Below are 20,120 nucleotides of genomic sequence, written 5' to 3' on the forward strand. Positions count from 1 at the left end.
AACGGGCCGTTACTCCATTTACTTCATCGTTCCAAAGAAGGACGGCACGTCCCGACCAATTCTGGATCTCAAGGGGGTGAACCGATGCCTTCGCGTTCCTCGCTTCAAAATGGAGACGATCCGGTCAGTCATCGCCGCGGTCCGGCCAGGCGAATTCCTGGCCTCCCTGGACCTCACGGAGGCGTATCTTCACATAGGCATCCAGCCGTCGTTCCAACGCTTCCTCAGATTCTGCATTCTGGGTCGGCATTACCAGTTTCGGGCGCTCCCCTTTGGGCTCGCAACGGCCCCTCGTACTTTCACGAAGGTGATGGTCGTGGTGGCGGCGCAACTGCGCCGAGAAGGTCTCCTGGTCCATCCATACCTAGACGATTGGTTGATTCGGGCGAAGTCCGAGGGTCAGTGTCGGATGGCGGTGGCCAGGGTCCTCCATCTGTTGCAGTCCCTGGGATGGGTGGTCAACTTCAGCAAGAGTCATCTGACACCCACGCAGACCTTGGAATATCTGGGAGCTCTTTTCGACACGAAGCAGGGCAAGGTGTTTCTGTCCCTCGAACGGATGGTCAAATTGCAAACTCAGGTACACCGCTTGTTGTCTCTCCGCCAACCGCGGGTCTGCGACTACCTTACGGTCCTAGGGTCTATGGCTTCCACGCTGGCGCTGGTGCCATGGGCGTTCGCTCATCTGCGACCCTTACAGTCATCCTTGCTTTCCCGCTGGAAGCCGGTCTCGGAGGATTTCCACTTACCGCTTCCTCTAGCGGGACACGCGAGGTACAGCCTGCGTTGGTGGCTGGACCCCAGTCATCTTTCTGCCGGAATCTCTCTCCTGGTGCCCAGTTGGACAGTGGTGACCACGGATGCCAGCCTCTCCGGTTGGGGAGCGGTCTGTCTAGGGAGCTCAGTTCAAGGCCTATGGTCAGTGTCGCAAGCCCAGTGGTCTATCAATCGCCTAGAGACCAGAGCGGTCCGTCTGGCCCTGCAGGCTTTTCTACCTTTGCTGCGGGGAAAGGCAGTCCGAGTGTTGTCGGACAATGCGACCACCGTGGCATACATCAACCGGCAGGGGGGGACCCGGAGCCCCCAGGTGGCAGAAGAAGCTCAGCGCTTGATGGCCTGGTCGGAGCTACATCTCAGCAACCTCGCAGCGTCTCACATTGCGGGAGTCGACAACGTGCAGGCGGACTATCTCAGCCGTCATCGTCTGGATCCCGGAGAGTGGGAGCTGGGGGACGAAGCGTTTCTTCTCATTTGCGAAACGTGGGGGGTGCCCCACATGGATCTGATGGCCACGTGGCACAACGCGAAGGCCCCGCGATTTTACAGTCGACGACGAGAGCGGGGGGCAGAAGGCGTCGATGCGTTGGTGCTTCCCTGGCCGACGGATGTGCTGCTCTACGTGTTTCCCCCGTGGCCGATGATCGGCAAGATTCTACGGCGCATAGAGTTGCATCCGGCCAACGTGATCTTGGTGGCACCGGAGTGGCCTCGCCGGCCGTGGTTCGCAGACCTCGTACAACTGGCAGTAGCGGCACCCCTTCGGTTCCAGGGAATGGCGGCCCTACTCCATCAGGGCCCCGTCTGTTTGGAGGATGCGGATCACTTCTGTCTCGCGGCATGGCTTTTGAGAGGAATCGACTGAAGAGAAAAGGTTATTCAGATGCGGTGGTGGCCACGCTACTGCGTTCCAGGAAGCAGTCGACGTCTTTGGCTTACGTCCGTGTCTGGGTCGTCTTTGAGGACTGGTGCGTGCAGCGAGGGGTGGACCCCACTTCGGCTTCTGTCGCTGAGGTTCTAGCGTTCCTTCAGGCGGGTCTGGCCAAAGGTCTGGCGTGCAGTTCCCTACGGGTCCAAGTGGCGGCGCTGGGGTGTTTGCGAGGTAACTCCCTGGCGCTTCACCCGGATATTGCTCGTTTCCTTCGGGGTGCTAAGCACCTTCGCCCCCCGTTACGTCTTCCTTGTCCGGCTTGGAACCTCAACTGGGTTCTCTCCGCTCTATGCACGGCGCCGTTTGAGCCCTTGAAACGCGCGACTCTTAAGGATCTCACTTTAAAAACGGCATTCTTGGTGGCGATTGCCTCGGCACGGCGTGTTTCCGAGTTACAGGCCCTGTCCTGTAGGGAACCTTTCTTGCGTATCTCCGATTCGGGGGTTTCCTTACGGACGGTTCCTTCCTTTCTTCCGAAAGTGGTCTCGTCTTTTCACGTGAATCAATCGGTGGAGTTGCCCGCTTTTGCGTGCGGAGACTCCTCTGCTACCGAAGAGAGGGAGTTACGGAGGCTTGACGTGCGGAGATCCCTCCTCCGATATCTGGAGGTCACTAATCCGTTTCGGGTCACAGATCATCTGTTTGTCCTGTTCTCTGGACCAAAGAAAGGAGCTGCAGCGTCCCGCACAACGATCGCTCGTTGGCTCAAGGAGGCCATTGGTGCGGCGTACTTGGTGCGGGGAAAACCTCTTCCCGTGGGGCTGCGGGCTCACTCGACTCGATCTCAAGCAGCGTCTTGGGCGGAAGCTTCTCAGGTGTCGCCTCAAGAGATTTGTAGGGCGGCCACCTGGAAGTCGTTGCATACTTTTATCCGGCATTACCGGCTAGATGTCCGGGCTACCGATTCCGGGGGTTTTGGAGAGAGGGTACTCCGAGCGGGACTCTCTGCTTCCCACCCTCAGTAGGTTGCTCTGGTACATCCCAGGTGTCCTGGACTGATCCTGGTACGTACAGGGAAAGGAAAATTAGTTTCTTACCTGATAATTTTCGTTCCTGTAGTACCAAGGATCAGTCCAGGATCCCGCCCGTAGTGCTGCGCTGAAGTAATGGAGAGTCCGCTCTGTGTTTTGCTTTGCTCTGTTCCGCTTGTTCGCTCTCTCGGTTGGAGAGTCCGTTTCCAGAAGGGGTATTTCTTTCCCCGTTAGTTAGCGGTATCTAGTTTTGTTTACTTCTCTGGTTGTGTTCTACTTTGACATTCCGTAAGACTGAGGGGCTGTGACTGGCACAGGGGCATATATGGCTCCGCCCACAAGTTTTAGTCTGTCTCCATCTACTGGTGCGGAGTCACAACCCAGGTGTCCTGGACTGATCCTTGGTACTACAGGAACGAAAATTATCAGGTAAGAAACTAATTTTCCTTTCTCAAACGCACGCGTGTTGTGTTGCCTTCGTTTGGCCGCCCACACGAACCGCAGACGCAAAGCACGTGGGCGCCGTTAATGCGGGACTTTGCGCCCGCCGACTCTGGCAGATTCCCTTTGTAAAGCAGCGGCAGTGGGTGAGGGCTGAAAGCATCCGTGTACGCCGTAGACAACGTGGGCTGGTCAAAAGCGTCGCCCTGCGTCTAATCTAGCATCCAGCGGCTGCGTACGAGGTAGGTTGCGCAGTTAGGGGGTCCCTTCCTGGAAAAGCTCGTTAGTCCGAGCAAGCGGTGGAGATGAGCCCCGGCCTCGGAGTTCCGTTTTTTTTTTTTCTGCTTTAAGCCAGTAGTTTTGCTTCGCTGGTCTGGTGCTGAGCGGGCTCTCGCCATTTTCTGTTTCTCTTTTCTGAAGGGGTCCTCCGCGCCGGCCACCACCTCCCGTCGTGGAGCAGGTGAAAACCCTGAACCAGTCCCTACGCCTGGGGCACCTGCTGTGTCGCAGCCGCAACCCGGACTTCCTGCTCAACATCATCCAGCGGCAGGTGAGTCTCTCTTCCCAGGCTCCAGCAGGAAGGTCTTACTTCAGGGCTCTGCCATCGGTCTCCGTGTCTTGTCTGCCGGTAATCGTGACCTAGAACAGCATAATCCTTGCCTGTCCTCTGAGCCCAGGGTGAGCTCTCCGCTTGGTCCCTTTCTTTATGGAAAGATTTAGAGGCAGGTTCTAACTCTGGTTTTAACTCTTCTGCTGAAATGGTAGGCGAGCAGATTCGGACGGGGCAGTGTCGCGTCCTTTCTCTCTCTCTCCTCGTAGGCCTCTTCCCAGTCCATGCCGTGGCTGGCCGATCTGGTGCAGTCGAGCGAGGGGTCCTTGGACGTGCTGCCCGTGCAGTGCCTGTGCGAATTTCTGCTGCACGATGCTGCCGAATCCACCTCTGGTGAAGAAGATGAAGAAGGGGAAAGCAAAGAGAAACGAGCCAAGAAACGGCAGGTGAGCAGAGTCCCCGGGGGCATCGCCATTTCATAAGGTGGGCTAAGAAGAATACATGAAGCTTGCAGCTCCCATGAGAGAAGCTGCAGCCTGCCACCAGCACCCCAACGATGTAGATACCTGTGCACTCGCGCACATGTACATTTTCATATGCGTACATATATATATGTTTTTTTTAGTAATATGGCTGTTTTACTAGAATTATTCTCACTGGTTTTCTGTCCCTGAAGCAGTGACAGACTGTGCCTTGCTGCATCCTCCTGGGTCTTCAGGGAGGCTCCCTCTTCAGTTCCTCTTACAGACGTTACAATTTTTTCTTTTTATTCTCTTTAGAGACAACAAAAGCAAAGGCAGCTGCTTGGACGCCTGCAGGATTTGCTGTTGGGTCCTAAAGCAGATGAGCAGACGACATGTGAGGTTCTCGACTACTTCCTGAGGCGCCTCAGTTCATCCCAGGTGGCCTCCCGCATTCTGGCCATGAAGGTTAGAAGGGAAAGGATCAGGGTACATTTATCTGTGTTCAACGGAGTGTATTCGGATGCCTGAGGTGGAAATTGCCTAATAAGAAGGAGGTTGTGATTCCTGTTCATACCCAGATCAGTCCAGACTCCTGGGATTATACCTCCCTTCCAGCAGATGGAGACAGAGAGAGATTCGTTGGCACTGGCATAAAACCCGGAGTGCCACCTGCAGTCCGCCAGTATTTCTCTGTCTCCAGCAGATGGTAGAGGTGCAATCTTTGCAGTCTGGAGGGGAAAAAAAAAAAGGGATAGAGAATTTTCAAATCTGTGGATTTATCCTCCCAGGAGGTTGTTAGGCCCTAGTGGGGCTAACCCTGCTGGTATTGAGGAGTACGAGCAGGTAGTCAGGGACCCTGGTTTGTCTCGTTCTTTTGCCACCCAGGGAGATTGGGGGGGGAGGGGGGTTGTATAGCTGGCTCTGTCATCTGCTGGAGACTGAGAAATACTGGAGGACTGCAAGTGGCACTCCGGGTTATATGGCAGTGAAACTTTCTCTGTCTCCATCTGCTGGAAGGGAGGCATAATCGCAGGAGTCTGGACTACCCGTGGTATTGCAGGTAAGAACCAATTTTCCCTTATTCTGTAGACCAAAGCTGCTATCAGGCAGGTGGAAATCTACTTCTTTTTAAACCCAAATGTTTTTAAAGTGTAGGAAAAGCGAAACAAGACTTGGTAGACTGCTAGTTGTCTCCCTTTATCCCTGGGGTGTGAGATGTCTTTGGCCCCTCGCACTCCTGAGAATGAGAGATGAGTCTTGGGCCTGCTTCACACCCCCGAGCACAAGAGGGTGTCTCAGCCATATGCAGTCTGTCTCTGTATTTGGTGCCAGTTGCCTTCCTCCTTACAGGGCCTGTCGATGGTGCTGTCTGAAGGTGCCCTGCGAGATGGGGAAGAGAGAGAGCATCCGATGGAGGAGGACTCGGAGGATTCAGAGCTGCTTCAGGGGTACCAGTGGCTGCTGAGAGATTTGCCGAGGCTGCCGCTGTTTGACAGCGTTACAGGAACCACAGCTGTTGCACTGCAGCAGGTCTGTGTAACAGAAAGAGGCAGCAGTATTACAATGAGATGCACTTGGGGTGGGTGGGAGGAGGATGAATTTGGGGCACTTACAGGGTGAATGGGAGGAGAGGGAAAAACTGAACCGAATGAGGACAGGGATGTAGTTGGAACGAATGGAAAGCGAGAATAGTGTGTATCAGTCTGAGACTGGCGTAACATAATGCACCAAGAAATCCAGAGGAAGGAGGAGAAAACACTTCTACATATGACGTGATGGGACCTGCATACCCATGTGGAATGGTTCTCTAGCATTGTTTACAGAGGGCAAGGGGGTATTTGAAAATTGCACACGCCGTAGGCACATAAAGTATATGCGGGAATCAACAACGCGTGGACTTTCACGCATGATAAAATAGACGGGAACATGGGAGGCAACAATGCGTACTTTCACACGTTTTTCAGGGGAAAAGCATCTGCAGAAATAGGTGCACATCTCTGCGGGTACTTTTTTTCCCCTTTGAGAACTGGTGCAAAGTCCACGGGGAAAAAGTATCATGTATAATTTTGAGAATTGCTCCCAATTTGGAAAATTCTCCTCTTGCTCAGGCAATCCATATGGAGACGGATCCACAGACCATCAGTGCTTACCTGGTGTACCTCTCCCAGCACGCTCCAGTGGAAGATCAGGGGCAGCACAATGACCTCGCTCTGGTGAGTCCGGGCTCCCTAGCAGAACCGAGGGCTTAATCCACTGAAATCGCCAGCAGAGAGGGACTAGGAGCCGTCAGAGTTCACCAGGTGTCGGAGAGATGAAACCATTGGCCATTACTCCCCCCTTCTCTCACAGACTCACAAACTGCAGGCTGCCGGCCTAGTAAATAACCGCAGAAATCACTGCTAGTTTAGTTCGCAGATGTGAAGGATGACTAACTGTCAGAAAGTGGTGCACGAGAGGATGAGGCTGGACGGTGCAGAGCACAGTGTGGGGACTAGGCGGTGTACGTGATGCGTGGCGGTGCTGTCTAATGCTTAGAGCAGAAGCATCACCGTGGGATTTTTGCTTTGTCAGACAGCGATGAATTCCAGTGTGGGGGTAAAACTCATCCCCTGTCTGCCCCCCCCCCCTTCCTGGCGATGTGAGATACTCCAGGCACTTGCAGCGAGCCAGGGTGGGATCCACAAACGTGTGTTACGATGAGAAAACCCTTCAAGCATCTCCACTCCCGCGGCTTTCTAGGTTCGTGTAGGAATGAGAGAGAAGAGCTTATATTGATTGCACCTCTGAGACGCAAGTAGTTGGAAGGGGAAGTGCTTTCTGCGCTGAAAAACTGAGCAGTGAGGGAACTGTAAAGAGGTCGAGCAGGTGAAGCGTGGCGGAAGCAGGTGAAGGCCGTTGCTGTCTCTCCTCTGCAGGACGTGGCCCGGCTGACGGTGGAGCGCTCCACTATCATGACCCACCTCTTTTCGAAGCTCTCCTACTGCTCCGAGTCGGATGCCGTGCTGGTCGCTCTCCTCTCCATCTTCTCACGATATGTTAAACGGATGCGCAAAAGCAAGGAAGGCGAAGAAGTCTACAGCTGGGTAGGTACCCCCTGCGCCTCGCGCCTGCCGAATTTTGTGTTCTCAGGAGCGGCTTCGCGGTTGGTTCTTGAGACTCTGGACTCTGGTAAGGGATGGTTGCAAAGCAATGGAGGGTTCTCCGCCTTCCCCCTGCTGTTCATGAATTTCTTTCTTTCTTCCAGTCAGAGTCCCAGGATCAGGTCTTCCTGCGCTGGACCAGCGGTGAAACGGCCACCATGCATATTCTAGTGGTCCATGCCATGGTCATCCTGCTGACTCTGGGACCCACTCAAGGTCAGTGACGCTATAGCAGCCTCATTGACGTACGATGCATACTTTGGGTTTAAGGATTTAACGACGCTTGGTCTCTTCAGCCCTCCGACGTGGCTGGGTTGGAAAGGTCGTTGACCTGAACGTGTAGAAAAGGGATCCAGGGAGGCTGCCTTGTTGGGTCACAGTTATCGGCCCTTTTTCAGCCGTCTGATTCTGAATGAGGCAACGATTTGTCTCTTTTTTTTTTTTTTTTTTTTTTTACATTTTATCCCTGAAGGGGAGAGCGATTTCTACTCCTTGTTGGACATCTGGTTTCCTGAGAAGAAGCCTCTTCCTACAGCCTTCTTGGTGGACACCTCGGAAGAGGCCCTGCTGTTCCCTGATTGGCTGAAGCTGCGAATGATTCGCTCGGAGGTCCCTCGTCTGGTGGATGCGGGTACGTGAGGTTGGGCTAGAAGAAAGGGAACCGGTTCAATGTTCGGCTTTGGGCTACCGGGGAACGCAATTCCGAGCCACTCTTACAAGGCAGCAAGAGTTGTGTGCGTTTTTTTTCTTTTTAGCTCTGCGAGCAGGAAGCTTACTGGTGAATTTCTGCTCTTGCTGCAGGTTGTGCGAGCGATTTGCAAGGTTGGTTTTTTTGGGTTTTTTTTGTTTGTTTTTTTTATTGTAGCTTTGCAGGACCTGGAGCCGCAGCAGCTGCTTCTGTTTGTCCAGTCCTTTGGCATCCCAGTGTCCAGTATGAGTAAACTGCTTCAGTACCTGGACCAGGCTGTGTCTCACGATCCCCAGACCCTGGAGCAGAACATCATGGACAAGAGTAAGAATTTCAGATCAGCCCAGAGCCCTGGTCTCGGCCTCGTCACCCGTTCTCCTCTTCTTAGACTCCCCCTCGGGCTGATTTTTCAAGTGGCCCCCTGGGTCCCTAAGTTCACCAGCTTAAACTTAGCCGGCAGTCTCAGGCTTATTTTCAGCTACACAAAGTTAGACCTCCTGGATGTAGGTCTGCTGTTTGACCACTGCAGGTGAGCGTTGAAAATCAGTGCTAGGCGGCCGAATCTCCCTCCCCAGCTGGCCGACCTCCGAGTGCACAGCTGTCACGCTAAAGCCCTCCGGTATCACAGCAGCACGTGCGCCGAGTGGCTTTCTCGCCGCTGAGCGGTGGCGATGAAGAGCCGACGCTTCAGTGGGGGCCGAAGGATGGTACCGGGGATGGAGTAAACCTGGGAAGCGTTTTAGCTTTGACTTTGCTTTTTTTTTTTTTTTTGCAGACTACATGGCTCATCTGGTGGAAGTTCAACACGAGAGAGGAGCGACGGGAGGTCAAACCTTCCACACTCTGCTCACCGCCTCCCTGCCACCACAACAAGGTATTCGCTCTTCCCGGGAGGGTTTACCCCCCCCCCCCCCAGTCTCTTGGCTCTGCGTTTCCCCGCATTGTTGGATTACTTTTGTATTTTGTTTTTCCTGGTAGGGACATTGGTGTAGGAAGCAGCACTCCAGCTTGTGAACAGCGCATGGGAAAAAAAAAAAAAAAAGGGGGCGGAGTTAGGTCAGGTGGTGTGAAAATACCAATAGTTTCATTGTCTGCTCTGCCGGTACTTTCCGGCATGTATTTCAGTATTTCGCACTCGATTCCAGACAGTTGCAAAGCGTCTGGACAGATGTCCCCATGTTGTGCGCATTGGTTGGATTTTGAAAGAGAAACCCTGCCGGGAGGTTTCCTTTGGAGAAAGTTTGCTTGTGGGCCTGCAGGTTCACGCTCCACCCGTCTCTTGTTTGCAGATTGCGCTGAACTTCTGAGGCCCAAACCTTTCGCCGAAGCTCCTCAGGGCCAGGGAAGGGTGCGAGCTCTGGCGCAGATCCCGGCGCTGGGCCCGGAGGACGACCTGGCTGGGATGTTTCTTCAGGTACTGCATCTGAGGTCGTGGGAGAGAGGCTCCTGTTCGTACCCCCGGATCAGGCCAGACGAGTGGGTTTTGCGTCCCTTCCAGCAGAAGGAGGCAGAGACCTTAAAAGCTTTGAGGCCCTGCTGCATAACCAAGAGCGCCACCTGCAGAGCCTCAGTATTTCTCTGTCTCCAGCAGGTGGTAGAGGTGCAGACCTGCAGTTAAGAAAGAAGGGGCAGAAGAAGAGAAGTTAGAAGACGCTCCCTGAGGCCGTCCCTCAGGAGAGCTGGGGGTTGGTAATCCCTGATCAGCTTTAGCCTGCAGCAGATGCAGGGGTCCTGGCTCCCTCTTATCCCCCGAGGGCTCCTTCCCCAGAGGTGTCGCCAGCAGCAGGGACGTGTTCCTTTTTTTCCTTGAATTTCTTCCTTTGCTGTGGCTGCTGTTTCTTTAAAGAAAAAAAAGTGTTTGATCATCAGGGCAGGCTCGGGCTGGGGGAAGGGAGCAGTGCAAAACCCACTGGTCTGGACTGATCCGGGGTACTTCAGGAACGAAAATTAGCAGGTAAGAGCCAATTTTACCTGTTGCGCTGCTCTTACAAAGAAAGAGGGTTCCTCGAAGCTCGGCCCATTGAATGTGTTCAGGCCTAGGGCTGTCACAGGTCCAGAAAGATCACCCCAGCAGGTCCGGGAAATTACTTCCTCCCCGTGTCTGTATGGAACGTTGGTTGGGTGCCCCGGAAGGGTTTTATTATCTGCTCCACAGCTGGGGTAGCTGGGTTTTTTTTGTTTGCCCAGTGCTGTAGTCTCTTTAGCTTCACACGTTTGCTGTCAGAATTCAGAGCAGTTATGCAAGGCGCCTCCGCTACTTCTTTTTGACCTGGCACGGTCTTCCTCCTCTTGGCTTCCAGCTTAATTGGAAGGGGAGGACTGGCATCCGGCAGCGCCAGCCTTCGTTTGCAGCCACCCAGGAATTTTCCTTTTTTGTTCTTATTGCCCCCCACCCATCACCCGACTCGGCTCAGCATTCGCAGCAGTGGGTCCTCGGTGAGGGGCCGCCAGCCATGGCTTCCTCTGGGACCTAAAGCACGGACCCTAGATATCGCCAATAAGCCATGGCTGAGGCTCCCCGGCCCCCACCCACCTGTGGAGCCAGAGGCCTGGCCTGGAAATCAAACCTGGGACCAGTGCACGGCAGTGGGCAGCCCTCGCACGCGTTCTGAATGAATTAACGCCCTGTTTGGTTTTGTTTTGTTTTTTTGCTTCGTTGGGGTTTTTCAGCTTTTCCCCCTGAACCAAGACCCCCGGTGGCAGAACTCGAACCCTCGTCCCATCTCCCTGGCCCTGCAGCAAGCCATGGGGCAGGAACTGGCCCGGATCCGGCAGGGCAACGTCCAGGTGACGGGAATTGCGGTGCGCCTTCTGCAGGCGATAGCGGCGCTGATGACCTCCTCGCACAGCGGAGCTCTGGTCATGGCCATGCATCGCAACCACTTCATCTCCTGCCCCCTCATGCGACAGCTTCACCAGTACCAGGTAAAGAGTTTTGTAGCAAAGGTGGGTGGTGAGATTTTGAGAGGAAGAGAGTAGTCCTTCCTTCGGGAGAGCCTTGAAGACGCATTTATTCTTACTAACCTTCAGATTAGAATTCACTTGGCCAGTATTACTTAAAGTTCAAGATGAGTGAAGGCCGATATTCGGAAGCCATTTATATGGATAATTGAAAAGCGGCGATATTGAAAGGATAACCTCATTATGCGGATAGAATTTATCCGCATAAATTGGGGGAGATCTGGGTGTGGATGGGAGGCATTTCAGGGCGGGCCAGATATTCAGTTATAGCCGCTTAACGTATGAGCCTAACTCTGGTCGCACCACAGTGCTGTCCTAAAGTTAGCCGGGGATATAACTATATCCGTGGCTGAATACGACCCTATTTTAGTATTAAAAAAAAAAAAAAAAAAATTCTCAAGTTTTACACAATTTGGCTTCTTATTTCTATTCAAATGTTCTTGATGATTAACCTTCACTATTTTCATTTCAGGGTTCTGTCAATTTTATTATGTTCTGGCAGTTGTTGTCTCTTTAATTTTTATATTAAATGATTTATTTTAATTTTTTTAAATTGTATTATTTTATTTTGTGCTGTTCATTTTATTCCATTTCTGTTCGTTTTATTATAGTATTTTTACATGGTATTAAATGAGAGATTTTCAAGATATTTGTGAGGGCATGTGGCGACTTTACCAGATGTGCAGTGTGTGTTTTTGACTTCATGCGCTCATTATGTTCTGTGACTTGTTCTGCCTCCCCCCCCCAGCGCTGTGTTCCCCAGGACACCGCATTCTCCTCGCTCTTCTTTAAAGTCCTCATGCAGATGTTGCAGTGGTTGGAGACTCCAGCTGTGGAAGACAGGCCCCTTCGTGCCCAGCTGAAGTCCTTCGTTGACCAGTACTCCTCCAGACACAGGATTAATGACGGTACGGAACCGGAGACCAGCCAAGGTCAAGGGCCTGCATGCAGAACCTGCCGCGGGTTCAAAGCATTATTGCATGGTCACGTCCGCCGGCTTGCTGTGTGTGGGTCGTTACGTGCAAATGTCTTCCCCCTCAATGGGGGCGCAGAGTTCTCAGACAGCCCATTAGTGTGGGTAAAACACTTTTTTATTTTACCCCCACGAATTGCTTTGAAAATTGTCTTCCCCGGGGTTTAAGATATGAAATGAGTTCACCAGGCTCATAGGTGCCTCGGTGGCAGGGATATTATCAAATGAAGTTGGATAAGAGTTACCTGAACGTGGTATTATTGCATAGATAAAGGGTGACTGAGAGGGAGGGGATGCCCGCAGAGGGAAAGTCACTTTCTAAAACCTGATTTGGTAACTTTAAATTGAATGAAAGACTGCATCAGAGGCAACATGGGGCTAAGATTTCTTTTTTGTGAGAAGGGTGCATGCGGTGGAATGCGCAGATAAACGCCAGCAACGTAAACAAAGTTTGGGTGAACAGAGTCCAGAAGTAGCGGGGCCTCTCTCCGGAGAGGGCAGGGGGGGTGTATGTGAAGGCAGTCGGGGGAAAGATTCTGGCTGAGCCTCGTGGCCGGGCCCTTCCCAAACGGCTCAGTTCGGTTCGGTTCTCTGCCCCTTTTTTTGTGGAGGAGAGGGGAACGGTGGTCCGTGCGCTCGGCGGCTTTCTTCAGCTCTTTTGTTTTCTCTGCAGTTCAAGGAGGTTTCGTGCACTTGGCTGAGGCCCTGGCGTTCCACCGTGACTCCGACGTCATTAACTCCACTGTTCGAGCCATTATCACCACCCTGAAATCCGGGGAGAAGTGCAGCGTGGAACCGGAGCTGATTGGCAGAGGTGCGTCCGCACTGCTGGAGCTGCTGTTAATGCTCTGGGTCGTAAGGTGTATTTCCTCTCTGCAGAGTTTGAGCAGTGCTGTGGAATTGTTAGATATAATCAGATTTTATTATATTTTATAACATTTTTTATGAAGATTTCAGTACGGATGCCATGAAGTCGTATCTGTCATCTTTTAACTTGCTGCTCAATCTGACCACGTTACTATGTCTTGTTGTCATCTGTAGTGTTCCGGTGTTACATCTGTTTATGATTTGTATTCTATTGCTTTTTTTTTCTATAAATTATGTGCTTTGCCCAGAGCCATTTGGATGGGCAAATGATAAATATATGTAATTAATAAACACACAAATCCAATATGCATCATAGAGATGACATTCACAAAACAGCACAAAAAGCATCGTAAGGTGCCCCATGTTTTGCTATTAATAGACCCAGATTCCAATACAGACCTTTCAGCCTTAACTAATGAGTATTCACAGCCTAAAGCATGGGCTATTAAATCTGCTCTCAGGATAAAGGTTAATCCTTCCACCTTTCCCTTTATCTGCAGTCTTGTATCCAGGGGGCACAGCTGTTGGACAGTAACCCAGTGCTTCCCAAATGTTTCATGCCCAAGGCACATCTACGTTAACAAAATAATAGGAGGCACATCAACCTCTTAAAAAAAAAAAGAAGCAGGCAGTGTGGACAGAGAGAGAGGGCTCCTGTGGCCAAAAGAGAAGCTAGGGAAGCACTGACAGGCCCCGCCAGTCTCCCTTCCAAATTTTAAACCAAAGGAAGTGCACATGAACCCGTCACAGGGCAGCAGCTCCCACGGGAGAACGAAAACGTGGGTGCGGTGTGAGCAGGCGGCTCAATCGGTTACCCTGGCTGCCGCCATGCGAGTGCCAGAGCTGCTCCCTGCACACAGAGTGAGCCGCGTCCCGTGCTCGGTGCATGCCCTCCCCATCTCACTCAGCCTGGGGGGGGGGGGGGGGTAAGACAAAGATGAGGAGGTGCTGTGTGCCACTCGGAACAGGGCCCAGCGTGCCGCCCGTTAATTGCCCCGCTCCAGGGCTCGCCCTGTAGCTAGGAGGAAGAGGCGCGCATGATTACGCAGGGTCTCGTGTTTAAGAACCACGGCTGGTGACCCCCCCGGCGTGAGGTGCAGAGCCCAGGCGCCGGCCTGATTCAGGGCATCAGGCAGTGGTGGCTTCCTGTGCCGCCCCCGATCAGATCTGAAGGCGGGGAAACGCTGCAGTAGCCATTATCGGATTCTAATGACAACATCAGGCGCTTCATCTCTTAGCGGATCAGACTGTTCCTCCTTTCAGACCTGCTGAGCACACGTTGATCAGTTTTATTTAAGTTTATTAAGTGAAATAATAATAATAATCTGCCTGCACATGAGTATCCCTGGAAAACTCACCAGAGGTGTCTGGGATATCGTGTGACGAGAGTTAAGGTTGCAACCTCCAGTATCCGTATTGCAGCTGTAGAGATGGTGAGAAGCAGCAGATGAGAGAGATTCCTGGTCTCGGGTGTCCAGGTTCAGGCCTAGAAGTTTCACAGGTCTAAAAGACCTCGCGTTTTAACTATTGAAGCAAAAATGGGCAAAGGGCTGAAGGCCTGCAGAGATCTTATTTCCCGGTCCCAGTCATTCTTTGCGACGTTTGAGTTATGCTAAAAGACGTTTGCATGTCCCTCTGTTGTTGGGCTGACGTTCTTCCTTCCGCCGTTTTTTTTTTTTTTTTAAGTTCTTCAGGGTTTGATCGACACAAAGTCTCCGTACCTGGAGGAGCTGCTCACCATCCTGCTCTCGGCTGGCATAGACTCGGCATCCAGGTTCCCGGCCACGGGGCCCGTGGCGCTGGTGAGCACGCTGCTGCTTCAGGAGAGGGAGGAGGTGCCGGTGAAAAAGGAGCTTGAAAGCTGCAGGTGAGAAGCTGGAAGGGCCGCGGTGACCCCCATCCGCTGCCAGCCCAGAAGGTGGGGAGGGTTCACCGCACAGCAGACGGGTGCGCACCTCCGTCCCCGTTCACTGCCGTCGTCACGCTGACTGTGTTTTTTACTTTTCAAGTGCTGAAGCCACCCGAACAGGTCATGCCTCGGGCCTCCTTATCGACTGGTTGGATTTGCTGGACCCAGAGGTGATCAGTAGCTGCCCGGACCTCCAGCAGAGGCTACTGTTTTCCTGGAACAAGGTACAAAACAACCTCCTGACATCCTTTCAGCTCTATCTACCATCCTGCTTTTGTTTGCAGCCGCATCACAAATTGTTAGTAATGGTGAAATGTAGATTTTTGCCTTTTATGCTTGTTTGGAAATCTTACAAGAGTTTCCACCCTCCTGATAATTTTTCAGATGAAGGGTAACCCGCGGTCACAGGAACCCTCTTTCCGACCGTACCTCTTGGCTCTTCTGACCCACCAATCCAACTGGACGACGTTGCACCACTGCATCGCCATCCTGCTGAGCAAGCACCGAGAGCTCAGGTGGGTCTGTGCTCTGAGACGGAACAGACGTGTGTCGCGAGGTTTAACTCCTTGCATCCTTCCGAAACTGCTGCGGGGGTGACCTACCCAGGGCTTTCAGCAGATACCACCTAGGATAAAAGTTACCACGCGCGTCGGCGCAGCCCTTGCATGCGGCTGCACCCGTGACACGTGCCACGGCCAACGTGCAAATCACGAGCCTGCTTCCCTATGGGCCAGGGGCTGGGGGGAAGCTTTGGACGGCTGATGCAGGCAGCCTGCAGTGCAACGGAAAGAGGAAAATAGGATTGAAGGTGCAACTGAGCTGCACAGCACCTTGGACCTTTTACTGACGGTTGTACATTTTTTTTGGAGAAGTAGATGCCCAGCTGCAGCTCGGCTCATGTTCTCCCAAAGGCCCTGGAATTTCTTTTTTAGGCCTGTTGTCTACTTGTTCCCCTGTCCCTTTTTTTTTTTTTCTTTCTCTGTTACTGAGCATGTAAATATCTGTAAGCATACAAGAAGTCCTCCACTTAAGGTGTTTCACGTTACAATTCTAAATTGACACCCAAGAGGCCCACGGTGGTGGTGGTGGTGCTGATGAGGCCTAGCGAGGTGACGTCAGCAGGACGACTACCGGGGACTTCCTCTCCTGAAAGCAGCGTCCGTGCAATGTCCTCGGGCGTTCCTTGGCACTTTTCCTTCAGCGGTGTTTTTTAAAATGTGGCTGTGTTACAGAATTTGGGCTTATTTTGGGTCACGGTGCTTGAACCGATCCTCCATTTATAACCTTGTTCTTATGGGAACAGTTGGTTTCTACTTAAGATGTGGTTTTCAGGAACCAACGTCTGAGGACTTCCTGTATGTGCGTGCGATGTATCGGTCAGGCCAGAGACGTGGGAACCTTAAGAATATAACAACATTTACCTTTTTTTATTATTTTTGTGCATGTGTACGTCTGGAAACATCTGGATGTCTTGTTTTTTTCCCCCCCCCCCCCCCCAGCAGGATTGACCCTTCAGCAGCCCTGGATTTCCTCTGGGCTTGTATTCACATCCCTCGTATCTGGCAGGGCAGGGATCAGCGCATCCCTCAGGTAAAAAAAAAAAAAAAAAGTGGCTGGAGGTTTTTCCAGTGCCACAGAATAAGCTACAGAAACGCTGGGGTTTGTGTTTTGTTTGGTTTTTTTTTTTTTCCTTCAACGTTTCCCGGCCGTCGGGCAGTTACAGGACTAGGCATTGGGGGGGTGGTTACTGCACCACTGGAAGCCCATGTCCCAGATCGTTTCCATTTTGGTCAGGCTGGTGCCCTGCAGGGGGGGGGGGGAGGTCTGAGTGTCTGCAGGAAGACGGGGGGGGGGGGGGGGGGAGGGGGTGTGCACATGTCAGAGAAGCTGTTCCAGGACAGCTGCCGTCTGCAACGTGGCCCTGGGGGGGGGGGGGTCACCCTGTCGTGGCACCGCCTCGAGCTCTGACGTCGCCCTTGCTGTTTGGCAGAAACGCCGCGACGAGTTTGTGCTGCGGCTGAGGCCGCCGGAGCTGATCTGTTTGGTGGAGCTGATCCTGGCGGAGTCTGAACCCAGGAGCCAGGGCTCGGAGGAGGCAGCCTGCGCCCTGATCCAGTCCCGGCTGCCCTTGCTGCTCAGCTGCTGTCACGGAGAAGACGAGAGCATCAAAAAGGTTGTGGAGTACCTGATTGGCTGCATCAAGCAGCGGGGGAGCAGGTGAAGATGCGTCTATTTGCCTTGTGAGGGGGGTGAAGGGTAGGAGGAGGAGCAGTTGTGAGTTAAATAAAATCCCCTTGCAGAGAAACTGCTTCTAAGCTCTCAGATGGATTATATAGAGGGGGGAGGGGGTGCCTGAATTTTGAGATTTGGGGGTCTATTTGAAAATCCCTGGGCAGCTCTGATGTCGTCCGGCTGCTGTGCATCCAGAAAAGGCAGGAGAGCAGCAGCTGGATCAGAGGGAGCCCAAGCCCCAATGTCATGAGAGGAGGAGGAGGGAGTGCGGTTGGAAAGGGGGGGAGCGTAGTGGGGAGGGAGGGAAGGCAACCTGCCACCCACATCATCCCCACCCCCACTGCTGCCCCCTACTTTCCACTCACCCCCACCTCTCTTTTCCACCCGCACCCTTGTTTTGTTTTTTGTTTGGGATGGGCTTTTGCATTGTCCTTATTTTAATAAAATTGAATCTACCTGAAGAAGTCCCAGAGGTGATGTTTGCAATGGGGAAAACACCGAGAAACGCCTTCCTCAGTCCCGTCCACCCTGTCTGAAAAATGCAGTAAGTGCCTAGATTTACAATTTAGAAACGCCGAGCGCCAGAAGCCCTAAGTATAGGTCATCTTAACGTGGAGAGAATTAAGGGAGGGGGTGCGGTTTTTTTTTGCAGTTTCAGGATGTTTAACATAAAAGGGCATGAATTGCAGCTGCTCACAGAACCGGAGAGTTATCCCGCCATTTTCTGGCAGGCCCCGCCGTGGCCTCTAACGCTTAAGAGCCCTGGCGCTATTGCCGTAAGCTCGGGGAGAACTGAGCCTCTGCAAACTGGCATTCTGGTGATTTTCCCCCCTCTTGCACGATAAACACTTTTTGGTGGTGCTGAACCCGCCCCCTTCGTTTTGGTGTTGCACCTGTAATTGTGATGCGGTCTCTTGCAGCTCGGTCAGAAGGCAGTGTCGGGATTTGCTCCTGCAGCTTTACCTGCAGCTGCCGGAGCTCATTACGCCGGTGCCAGAGATGGTGCTGAACAGCGAGGGGGCCATGGACAGCAGCACCTGCAAGGTAGGCCTGAGAGGGCCACAGAAATCTGCCCACGTTTCGTAGCTTTGCCTTTCCCTGCAGCTGGCACAAGGGTACCAGGCCCGCTGCCAGTCCCAGTGGCCCCGCTGTCTTTTTTTTGTCTACGGCAGCTAGGAGGCCAAGCCCAGTGACCACAGTATTAACCGGGAGGGGGTCCACCGCCCCTTCCCTCCTGACTCTAGCTTAGCATTTGTGCCCGGGTGGCAGGATTGCCACTTATTTTGCCGCTCCAACTGCTGCTTCTCCCGTTTTTTCCTCAAGGATCGTACGGGATTTTGAGGGGAAACGGGCATCTTCGTGCGCTTTTCAACCTTTGCTTACTTCCAGCCCTTTTCAGCAGAAGTGGGTGTGCAATCCCCTTCCCCCGCCTCACTCCAGCAGGGCGTCTTGAAGTCGCGTATGCCGCGTGAAATCCCTCGCAGCTCTAGCCTTGGAGCTGAACCTCCTGCCTTCCTCTCGCTTGGCAAATGCCGGCAGTGCTTCTGGCTGGGTGCCGGACGGTATTTTTTGTTACGCGAGGCAGAGAGAAGTCTGGCGGCCAGCCGCTGTCTTTTTTTTTTTTTTTTTTAGTACAAGGTTTGCGAGCGCTGCGGATCCTTTAAGGATCAAAATCATGTGTTTACTGTTTTGTTTTGGTTTTTTTTTCTAAAGTTGGTATATTTGCCTTCCCCCCCCCCCCCCCCCCCCCCCCCCCCAAAAAAAAAAATTTAGCTGGATGCCCTCGTTCACCGCTTCATCACGCTCCTCGCAGACACAGGCGACTCCAAGTCGTCCGAGAGCCGGATGTCGGATGCTAACATGGCGTGCCGGAAGCTGGCAGTGGCCCATCCCATCCTCCTGCTCAGGTACGCTCTGCTGGAGTCTGCACCGGGTGGGACGGCTTGCGCCAGGGAAAGCAGAGTAAACCCCAGAGGGAAGCGAGCAGGCCAAAACCATCCTCTGGTTCAGGAATGCGTGCACTCGTTAACGGCCAAGGTGCTGCTGATGGGTTTTTCATCCTGACCTGTAAATGGATGGGGGCGCAGAGCGGGACCTGGGGACCTTTATACCCCTGAGTAGTAACAGGCCACGTGGCCCGAGGAGGTGGTAAGGCTTGTGGCAGCGCGTGGAGGAGCGGAGGAGTGGAGCACTCCAGTAGGCGGTCGGTTTAGTGCCTGTGCCCAGGTGCATCTTAACCTTCCTTTGCTCAGGCCAAAGACTATTGTTACCCCATGGAAAATGCTCAACAAGCGTGGGGTCGGCTAACCTAAGAATTTTAGTGTCTCTTGCTTTCCGCACAAGGGGTGTTTAAACGGGCGAGCCGGAGGTGAAAGGACGAAGTCTGAGACTTGTTCTTCAGGTGGGCTGGGACGGAGCCGTGTGCAGCAGGTACGGGAAGGGATGAGCGTGGGACGGATGCGATAGGGAGGAGGAAATCGGGGGGTCAGAATGCACCTGCATGGGGGGGGGGGGGCCATTAACTAAGAGCGTTTCCGTGTGAAATGGCGTCTGGAACTCGGCGCAGGTGCCGAGCGGTCGGTTGAACACGCATGTGACGTCCGGATCGCCCGCGAGCGGATTGCAGTTGACATTTCCTTCTCCTCCGCTTGCAGGCACCTGCCGATGGTTGCCGCTCTGCTCCACGGGAGGACCCACCTCAATTTCCAGGAGTTTCGGCAGCAGAACCAGCTGGCCTTCTTCCTGCACGTGCTGGGCATCCTGGAGCTGCTGCAGCCCCAGGTCTTCCAGAGCGAGCACCAGGGGGCGCTGTGGGACTGCCTGCTCTCCTTCATCCACCTGCTGCAGGTAACCCGGAGAGAGAAGGAACCGGCAGGCACCGGGTCGCAGAGGACGGCGTTTCCGAGCGCAGCTCTGCCGTGGGGGGAACGTGCGAGCACGAGGGCAGTCGTCCCCCCCCCCCCCATGAATAAGTATTTGCCCTGGTAAAATGCCCCTGACCAAACGTTGCCCCACTGGGAAGTGGTTAAAAATTGCACGCGATTTCCATAGCGCGCCGGCTTTTAGCCACCGGACACAGAGAGGCGTTCCTACGGGTGTATTTAGGGCGGTGGAGGAACGATTCCCCTCCCCCCACGATAGGTGCAAGGCACGCGGATGCTTTTGACGCACACACATTACAGCTGCTAAATTTCAAAGAGAGACAAAGTGGGACAT

General features: G+C 53.3%; 1 protein-coding gene across 1 annotated transcript in view; it reads left to right on the top strand.

Moving 5' to 3' along the window:
• INTS1 (integrator complex subunit 1) overlaps positions 1-20,120 on the top strand; it is a 49,324-nt gene that overhangs the window by 20,863 nt on the left and 8,341 nt on the right. The window contains exons 20-41 of the mRNA XM_029577475.1: positions 3,541-3,670; positions 3,940-4,116; positions 4,450-4,599; positions 5,485-5,664; positions 6,243-6,347; positions 7,050-7,217; positions 7,379-7,490; positions 7,747-7,905; positions 8,140-8,286; positions 8,738-8,836; positions 9,252-9,376; positions 10,633-10,887; positions 11,672-11,831; positions 12,570-12,710; positions 14,450-14,630; positions 14,773-14,896; positions 15,057-15,187; positions 16,175-16,262; positions 16,663-16,889; positions 17,825-17,948; positions 18,678-18,811; positions 19,559-19,751. Of these exons, the coding sequence (XP_029433335.1) occupies positions 3,541-3,670; positions 3,940-4,116; positions 4,450-4,599; positions 5,485-5,664; positions 6,243-6,347; positions 7,050-7,217; positions 7,379-7,490; positions 7,747-7,905; positions 8,140-8,286; positions 8,738-8,836; positions 9,252-9,376; positions 10,633-10,887; positions 11,672-11,831; positions 12,570-12,710; positions 14,450-14,630; positions 14,773-14,896; positions 15,057-15,187; positions 16,175-16,262; positions 16,663-16,889; positions 17,825-17,948; positions 18,678-18,811; positions 19,559-19,751 (3,310 nt within the window). The remainder of the gene's footprint in view (positions 1-3,540; positions 3,671-3,939; positions 4,117-4,449; positions 4,600-5,484; positions 5,665-6,242; positions 6,348-7,049; positions 7,218-7,378; positions 7,491-7,746; positions 7,906-8,139; positions 8,287-8,737; positions 8,837-9,251; positions 9,377-10,632; positions 10,888-11,671; positions 11,832-12,569; positions 12,711-14,449; positions 14,631-14,772; positions 14,897-15,056; positions 15,188-16,174; positions 16,263-16,662; positions 16,890-17,824; positions 17,949-18,677; positions 18,812-19,558; positions 19,752-20,120) is intronic.

The sequence above is a fragment of the Rhinatrema bivittatum genome, chromosome 14 (assembly GCF_901001135.1).
Source record: "Rhinatrema bivittatum chromosome 14, aRhiBiv1.1, whole genome shotgun sequence".
Classification (NCBI taxonomy): Eukaryota; Metazoa; Chordata; class Amphibia; order Gymnophiona; family Rhinatrematidae; genus Rhinatrema; species Rhinatrema bivittatum.